Genomic DNA, 9451 nt, shown 5'->3' with positions numbered 1-9451 from the left:
TATATATATATATATATATATATATATATATATATATATATATATAATATTTATAAGATTGTATATTGTAGATATACCTTTGCACACACAGTTTGAGGCACTTTTGGCATCTTCGACCACTTTTGTTAAATTAAAATAAAACCTTTCCCCCCCTCCATCTACAACTGATTTAATCGTGTTTGGCTTAATAGTTCCTTTGTGAATGTGTGTTGCCTTGAGCAAAAGTATATTTCCCTGCGTGACCTGTTCACAAAATTTGCTAAGGAAGTCTTCCTTCTCATATCTGCTAGTTAAATAGCAGCATTTATAAGCAAAACTTCCTCTTCAATTTTTACAGTTTGAATTTCTTTTCTTTTTTTGTGCGAGTTGTTTTATGCTTTTAAAATAGGAAAAATAATAATAATCTGATCAGAATTCGCTGGTTATTCTTATAATGATATTTTTAGGGTCACTAAACACTAAACTGTCTGTCAAAATGTAGTGATTTATCTACAGTAAATCCATCCTGTACAATAGACCAGATATTGAACTTTTAACTTGTTTAAAGGAGACTAAAATGAAGAAAGAATTGTGCGAGGCCAGCTCTAAAAATTTAGCTTCCCTAATAGAACATTTATATTTCCTTCCCGATCAATATCATCACTTTAAGGGGAACGACCACCTCCTCCAAATTTAAGGCGAGTGTGAGGCAAAAGTGCTTTGTTAAAACTCGGTCCGATCCAAACTCAATAACCGACACGGCGCGATTTGCAAGACCTTGTCCAGTCATCATGTTCATGGCAGGCATGTCTCCAGACGTGGCCCTTAATGTTGCTTGGCCCCTATGATTGAGTTTTCACCACTTTTTAGGTTGCACCTGACACTTGGTCATTCATCTCATTTGTAAAGATTATCGGTTAGAACAGGGAGCACTTTCCGTGCATTAGCAATTTTAGCCTTACAAGAAACACTAGAAAATAATGGTTGATTAACAAAGAGTATTTACTGGTATTCAGCAAAGAAACATGCACCCACCTTTTTAATTTGAGTTAATATTTTGCTTGCCAAACCAAATGTGCCTTGTACTGACATGCAGTGATACAGCTCTCCCTCTTAAAAGCACAATCGCATGCTGCTACCTTCTACGACAACGAGGGTGATCTATACGTCAATAAGTAGACAAGACTAAAATCTGTGCAATGTGGTTATAATTGATTGAGATGTCTGGGTGGAACTTGCATAAAGCAGCCATGTCATCTGCAAAGAAAAGCACTTTTCTTCTCCCTGAAGAACAGACATAACACTCTTGAAAAATAAATGGACATCGCCCTCATTTGTTATCCCACTTTGATCCCATCTTTTAGAGAAGTGTTTACAAGAATGCCGTGCCCCTTCCATTCAAATAAAAGCTAGTCTCAATCACAAAAAAAGAGTCATATTTCAAGCCAAGGAGCCGTGATTTTGACCCCTTTGTCTTTATAATCTTACAATCTGCGCTTGTTTTTTCACCGGCGGTGACTCAATTGAGAATTTTCTTTTCCTGTAAAATGTGATTTACTGTACACGTAACGTGCCTGACATTGTTTTTGTGCAGTGAATAAAGCAATTGATGGTTTATGCAGTTTACGTGGTGTTTATAGAGCGGGGAAAGAGCGTTTCTGGATTGTAAAAGGCACTTATTGTGTCATTCTACAACAACTGAAAAACCTCATCCATTCAAATACTAATTTTAACTTGCGATTCATGTTTGAATACTTCCCAGAACTGAGCTGAACTTGTTCATTTATGAAGCGGGAGTGTTTTTAGTGTGTTTGACTATGCGGACAATTTTCTTGTCATTAGGTTTCCAGGTGACTAAATTTACTATGCCGTAAGCTTATATATAGCACGGTCAGAAATAATAGGTTCCTGGGGCACAAATGGCACCAAAAATGAGAAAAAAAATACCACCGAAAGTGAAAATTTAGGGCCAACATTTTTTTTCCAATATTGTTTTTTTTTTTTTACATTTTAGGCCAATGTGTTTTTGCATAATGCAAAATATTGCATAAATGTGTTGTTAATTTTATAGGTGAAAATAATTATGCATATTGAGATTTTAATAAATTACAATTTATTGCAAACTATTGGCATGAAACAATGACATGTCAAATGGTTTTAAAATGACCAAATAAATTAAACTGTTTGAAAAATTGCCTCTTGTAAATGTAAAAAAAAAATCCTGACACTAATATAGAGATCCAAAAATGTCCTTACCCATTGGGTAACAGCTTTGCAAAGATCATATTACCGTAAAACGTCTCTGATGTGTTCTGAAACCAGGTGTGACTAAGGTCGCGTTCTTTGCAGACACTGACTCAGTCGTATATATATTTGAAGACAAATGTGGCCTGCCTGCTTGCTTATTCATATTATCGGAATCATAATCTCATGCTGTTCCCTAAATCGGCAGTGCCCCCTTTTCGTCTTCCTCCTTCATCCAACAAAGTCAAAGTTGTTCCCCATAAATTTAGGCTGAAATCAATATGATGTGTTTTTGAAAGGAAAACCGGGTCTCTGACTCACTCTGTCTTGATTTGTCGCTGCAGAATTATACAGCTGGCCCGACTATTACACATTCTTCTCAGCCTATTTTCAAAATGCAATCCTTTTGGATTGAAACAGGTCTTTAGTATATGCAATGCATTACCTAAAACGGATTACCACAGACAGCGCTCTCAATCACTTTTTATCTTTTGCCGCTTAAAGAAAAAGAACAGTAATCAAAACCTTTCAACCTATTAGAGGGATGACTTTTACAATTGAATCACAGGGACCACAGGTGCGATAACGAGGTGGCTCGGCGCTATCCTTGAGTGTGCGTTTCCCCCTATCTCCAGATGTTATTTCATGTTTATCTGTTCTTTAAAAGCACCACTTCAGAGCCCGCACTTCAAATTCATGCTATAATGGAGGAGGAGACCCTTTTTTAATTCTAGGTGAAGCAAGCTAAAGTGGCAGATCAAGGTGCATCTCGAAGGAAAGCGCAATGGAATCGATGGGAGCGGTGCTGCACTTCCGACTACACGTGTTCTGATGATATTTAATTTTCTAGTGCATTAACACTCAGTCATTACAACATGCAGCCTAGGTGATTTGATCATAATGCATTTTCTTCTTTAAGAATCGCTGAAGTTTTTAGCCAGGTATTGTGCCGTTATTAGATACAGATGGGCACTTCAGCATTAAGTATAGATTTTCAGTCCTTGCTCACTTAAGGCTAGGAGTTTGTCTTAAAGAGGATAATGGCAAATTAAACTCCATACCCCATTTGTTCAGCAAACCTTGATGGGATAATTTTATAACTGCTGATTCACTCATTTCCTAGATTTATCTCTAAAGTGGTTTGGTGGTCTGGCCTCCATATACTTATTGGGAGGGGGAGGGCTATTTTATAAGTTCCTGTTGTTGGCTGATGATATACCATGGGGGAGTTGGAAATGTACAATAATTCTGAATCTGAGGCTGAGTCTTTCTCTCATTTGCAGTGAAGTTAATTTACTGATGACTTTCTATTATACTGATGAGCTCATTTCACGTTGCAAATGTAAGATGTCTTTGTTTTTTTTCCTCTCTTCGCAGATTGTCACGGCAGTCAGGTTTCTACAAAACCAGCAAGTTCGTCAAAGCCCCCTGGCAACCAGAAAAGCTTTCTTGAAGAAAAAAGGTGAGCATCATCAGTATGTTCCTGAACCTAATGTAAAACATTAAATTTTTACATGCAGAATGGATAGAAGATGGCTCAATTCCAAGACTCTGACCTTAAATTTAACCAGCTGAATGCTTTTGTTATTCATTTCAAACATGAGTGGAATCAATTTAGTAAAGAAAGCCTTTTTTCAGTGTTAGATTAAAACGAGTTTCCCTCAAAATTAAAATCTTTTACACATACTTGCATCGTTCCAATCTCCACTGATTTTCTTTCTTCTGTAGAACTCAAACAGAGAAGCTTTGAAGAATGTTCATGCTGCTCTTTTTACTTTCATTTACAGTGAAAAGTAAATGAGGACTGATGCTGTTGAGCTCCAAAATTGACAAAAAAAAGTGGCATAAAAGAAGTATGACTAATACGCTATATTTACTACACATGCACTGAAGCCATGTTATAAGTTTGTGACAAATTTAAATTTGTATTCACTGAAAATGTTGTTTGACAGCCATGGTCACCACATCTACTTTCATTGTGCGGTAAAGAGCAGCTTGTGCATTCTGCTGGATGTGTTCCACAGAAGAAAGAACATCATAAAGGTTTCGGGAGAGTAAATAATGACACAACTGTCATTTATTTTTAGATGAACTGTCCCTTTAAAGACAGCTCAGCTTTAGAAACAGCATGTAGTCCAGTGGACTTTGGCCCAAGATTTTCACGGGATGAGATCATTTGCTTTTAAGGGTCAGAGGTCGAGGCCATTGTTGCATGCCCTGGAGGGTCAGGTAAGGGTCGATCGGGCTGCCGAGAGCTTGATCCCAGCTGTGTGGATAAATGACCTATCAGTTGGGACGCTTCTTTGGGATCCAGAAAATTAATATTGACAAACCCTCCTGCACTTTCAATGGAATTGTCAATTATGCTACCTCCCAGCATTTTAAAGCTTTTACTTAATTTAGCTGTTATCATAAATATTAAAGCACTGGAATGCATCGGAAAGTTTTATCGACCAGAGAAGTAACGTGTTGTGAGCATACATATGCATTCACTCTAAATTCAGAGCAGTTCAGGTATCAATCAATATGTGTGTTTGATGCATAACCCACCACTAACTCTCCTATATCACAAGCAAACCCCTTTCAGATCAGATCACCGGCCTGAATGTGTGCTGGATAGAAATCAATCCGTACGCTGTATTTTGATCTTTTTCGAAAGATTTTTTTCAAAACCCGGCACTGAAAATGACATTGTGATGTTTTAGTGAATCACTTTGGGGGCGGCAGTGATGGAAATCGAGAACCACTGTGTAATCTGTCTCAATTTATGGCTTATTTGAGTGTTTTGCAAGCAGGTCTTAAAACTTTAAAATCAGTCACATAAAATGACAATCACTTCGGCACTGAAATGCATATCATTTTTTAAGATAAAATATAGTCCTTCACAAAGGTCAGGTTAGTTTTATCTTGATTGCATTTAAGTTTAGCAAGGTCAGCATTGTCCTTTATAACGTGATAACTCATCTGTCTCTGCCCACTATTGATAATTATAAATCTTTGCACAGCCGTGCTTATCTGACATGACTTTTTTTCCTTTTAGCTCTTATTTAAAATGAAATTTGCTCTGTCGGGACTAATTAATGGTAAAGGCAGGTGGATTTGGCCTGCTATGGTGCTAGTAAAGGACAGCGAGCCTAATAGCTCCATGACTGGTGTAGGTAACTGAAGACAAAATCCATAGTTGCCGGCTGCTGTTTTTCACATCAGTGGCCTATTATTATGTCTCAATATCTTTAGCATTTTCCTCGGTCAGTACTTCTCGTTAGCAGTAGATCGGCTTCATTTATAATTCACAGCTGGGTTATGTGGCCTAATATGCTCCATGTTTCTGATGAAATGTGGTTCTTTTGAATATGAATGTGAAATTGTATCCAGTTCCGGGGATTTGCAGGATTTGAGCGATATGCATCGTATTTGTGTTTTGTAGCAAGTGCGTTTGGAGGTTCAAATGGATTTCTCAAAGGGCTCTACTGGTACATAAAGTATTAATATGCCAGTGTGCCACTGTTTCATGATAAGTCAACCTCCCCCCATGCCAACTAAAAGTCAGTAGTGTTCAATGGGTCCTTGTAATCCACATGAATGCAACGGTTTCATTACGCTTCCTGAAAAAGATATATAATTCCCTCTCTCTAAATAAATAAAATATTATTTTGTTTTATATTATCAGCATAACAATTTGAGGAATAAAATAATTTATTATTATTTGATGTTTCCTCCTTTTGCTTTAATGCCACTCTATGAATTTCACAAGTTCATGTAAATCCTGATGATCCTGTTTTCTCAGACTTTTGGACCCCAGTGAGTTTGTGCTATTTATAATTCATACATGCATATCTGTGCATAAGTATCTGTTTTGCATGTGTGTATAATGTATATTTAGTTTGACTTTGACCTCTCCAAACAGCAACATCAGGTTGTAATGGGGAACACGGTGAACTCAGGACTATCATGGCAATGTGCCCCCAGGGTGTGTTTGAACATCAATAGATCTATAGCTGGAAGACTCGGCCTTGTGCTATTGCTGTTCTAATTTGATGTTGTATTTTTCATGTGGACATTTGGAGATCCTTGAACGAGGACACTATTTCCAGGTCACTAGCCTTTTAATTACCGAACCTTGTAACCGAGAGGTTATTGATAGAACTCAAAGCACAAAGCTGTTTACAACCACAGACGACGAGTTATCATCAACGCTTCAAGTTTAATTTCTTTCGTTTCCTCTGCTCGCTCATGCAATTTCGGGTGGGACGCAGCTGCTTACACCCCGAGGACGACTTTGCTGTGATATTGCCGCTTGTCACGTAGTTATGAAAATATGCTAAACATTGGAATAGACAACTATTCAATATCCTCAATGGACGCTCCCGATGGGGCGATCAGACCATCAATCAGACAGCTTAATTAAGCCAATATGATTTAGGAATGATTTGTGCGTACATACAGTTCATAATGTCTGTTGTTAAGGATGGGTTTTGGATTAAAGTCACAATGACCCTTTTGTTTTAATTGTGGATCGCAATCAGGAACCTTTTGTCAACATGCAAACGGTTTTTGTTTTGCCTAGTCGCTCAAATGGCAGAGAAGTACAGGCTTTAAAGTGAGCCATCTGTAAATTTGCATGTGCTGGAAAATCGTCTTGTGTCAGCACGGAGCCGTTTCTACTGAGCCTCACCTTCAACAATGTAATTATGTCACAATGTTGTATCACTCTGAAAGCAACTCGTGCAATTTGAAGGGTAGGAGGGAGACTAATCTAGAAGCAAAGTGCTGAGTAATCTTAAGCCAATTTCTCCTTATTAAATTCCTCCTGAAATTTACCATTTTCCCAGTACCCTGCTGAGCTCACAGAAGCAATTTTAACACACTGCTCTGTGTGTTGTTCCTGCAGTGTTTTCCGTGCCATTCCTGGAGTTTGCTCGGAAGTTTAATTTGATTAACGTCGTTCATATTAAAGCGTGCCTTAAACACGCTAGCCAAAATGACGGATCAGTGGTTATGAAGGTGACCTTTAATTTTCACTGTTTATGTCTAGTACCTATTAATTAGGGATAGGGTTAAGCCAAGGTCATTGTAATAATTGCTAAATGCAGGAACATATTCTTCGATAGCAATTGTTGATGTACTCATCTTGATTAGGTTTAGCATTTAAGAGTTTTGTCTGTAATCTATGCTGTAGTTTTTCATTAAACTACTTTCATTTGTGCTCTGTTTTATCTTACACTACTTTCTTTGCATTCCATATGCAAATACAGCTTTTGCTACTGATAAATGCTTTACATCAGTTTTTCCCAAGGTTTTTTTTTTGTCTTGTGTACTGTACGTCATCAGCTCTTATCAGTAAGCCTCAAGTACCGCTTTGTCAACCCCAAACCAGAAATGTGTTCCTTTTAACTCTGATTATACTGGATATAATTTAGCATTATCTTTAATATTATTAAAGTGGCATTATTACAATGAGTCATTTTTAAACTAAAAGCAATCAATACTGTGGGTGAAAAATAGACTCATCCAGTTGCTTCTACTCTAACTAAAGCAGTATGAGGAATATAGGCTAGAAGCTGTTATTTTATAACTGCATTTAGTTTGATATTGGTTGGTTTTATAGCTTGAGACACTTGATGGGATGAAAATAGGAAAGAGTGGTATATTGTTGTGTGAGATGAGTAAAGAGCATTGTTGCAGAAATCCCCATCCACACAAATTGCCTAAATAAATTTTATTTTAAAAAGCTGTTAACTACATAAAATATAATATAAAAATATATTTAAAAAATAAAATAAACCAACCTTTTTTATTTTATCTTTTTACTTTTCTGCCTTAATTTATAGGACATTCAGAAATTATAACTACATAAGCTGTTAACTACATACAATTGCATACAGTATTTTAATTTTTAAACATGAGGCAATATTTATTTATTTTTGGCTTTTATGCCTAAAACTCCCAAGATGCCACATATTGTGTTGCTTTTTTTAAAATTGTAATGTAATTTCTGTTTTATAGGTTTAACCAAACAACATTAAAATCTTTGCATATAGTTCCTGGTAACTATAAGGTGATGTTGTTGATCTGTCTGTCATGATTTAAGTAAATGAGATGAGCATAATGGACATTACAAAGATCAGAGATCAGATTTCAGGTCATTCACCTCCCCCCCAAACAAAGACACATCCATCTTAATTTATAAAGCAGTTTAATGTCATATGTCTATGTAAATATTTTCCAGTTTTGCTTAATATTAACGTTGAGAAATGTCAAAGCCCCCATAAAATAAAACAATACCATCTTCTCGTGGAGTGGGGAGTTAAATTGGATTGCTGCAGCAAGCAGCCATAGTGGAGGGCAGCTGATGAAGGGGAAAATAGGAAGCACTTTGATTACATGTTGCAGCGTCTTTACATAGCAATCTCTCCTACACGTATTATTTACATGCTGTTATGCTCTAATCCGCGCCGAAGGATACCTCCATGATTTCCAACCCTTTCTCTCTCAGTATTTCTGTCTCCCTCTCTTTTCAAGGGGAATGTGATTGGTCTTGGTACACATTCAGAGATATGCGCTAATGTTTTCTAAGCAGGTCATTTTACAGTGTAAATTGGGAATTACCGATCTCCCAGCACACACCCCACATCATTACATCACTCTTTGATTGGGCTTTCCAAATGTGGGTGTATATGTACTTATTATCTAGGCTTGTGTTAAGTGTATGCGATGTCCTTAACAAAGGTAGTTTAAAGAAGCTACATGTAATCACTGCCAAATTATGGTGTTGAGGAAGATCTGTGAATGAGCATTTCTTTGCTTGTTTTCAGGCAGTTGTCTCTATCTACGTCACATTGTCTTGGGTTAGTAATATCAAGATCAGCTGGGATTTTGTTTGTTGTGATTGCACTCTACAATCTCTTTACAGTGTTTTCAGGTGACTGTTTTCAGATGCTATTTTATATGATCATTTTTATTTTTTAAGTTCTATCTTTTGATTAAAGATTGTATTAAAAATGTTATTAATTTAATTAAAAAAAAAAAATTATGTTTACAAATGTTTTATTTTATTATTATTTTTATATAATATTATAATAATATAATTATTATATTTCTTAAAAAATTATCAAACACATTGCCTCTGATACACCAGTGTTGAATCACCATGAATCACTATTCGGCTGCACAGTTGCTAAATTCACAGCGCCGTGGCAGAATGCATATTGTTTAGTTTTCATTCAGA

The 9451-nt window shown here is 36.5% G+C and overlaps 1 protein-coding gene across 2 annotated transcripts in view; it reads left to right on the top strand.

The window, feature by feature from the left end:
- Positions 1–9451, top strand: part of LOC107586529 (peroxisomal membrane protein PEX14-like) — a 72735-nt gene that overhangs the window by 31265 nt on the left and 32019 nt on the right. For both annotated transcript variants that reach the window (XM_016273938.1, XM_016273937.1), the window contains exon 3: positions 3601–3685. In XM_016273938.1, the coding sequence (XP_016129424.1) occupies positions 3601–3685 (85 nt within the window). The remainder of the gene's footprint in view (positions 1–3600; positions 3686–9451) is intronic.

Source organism: Sinocyclocheilus grahami, unplaced genomic scaffold (assembly GCF_001515645.1).
Source record: "Sinocyclocheilus grahami isolate Dianchi unplaced genomic scaffold, SAMN03320097.WGS_v1.1 scaffold83.1, whole genome shotgun sequence".
Taxonomy (NCBI): domain Eukaryota; kingdom Metazoa; phylum Chordata; class Actinopteri; order Cypriniformes; family Cyprinidae; genus Sinocyclocheilus; species Sinocyclocheilus grahami.
This window is presented reverse-complemented; position numbering and strand designations above follow the sequence as displayed.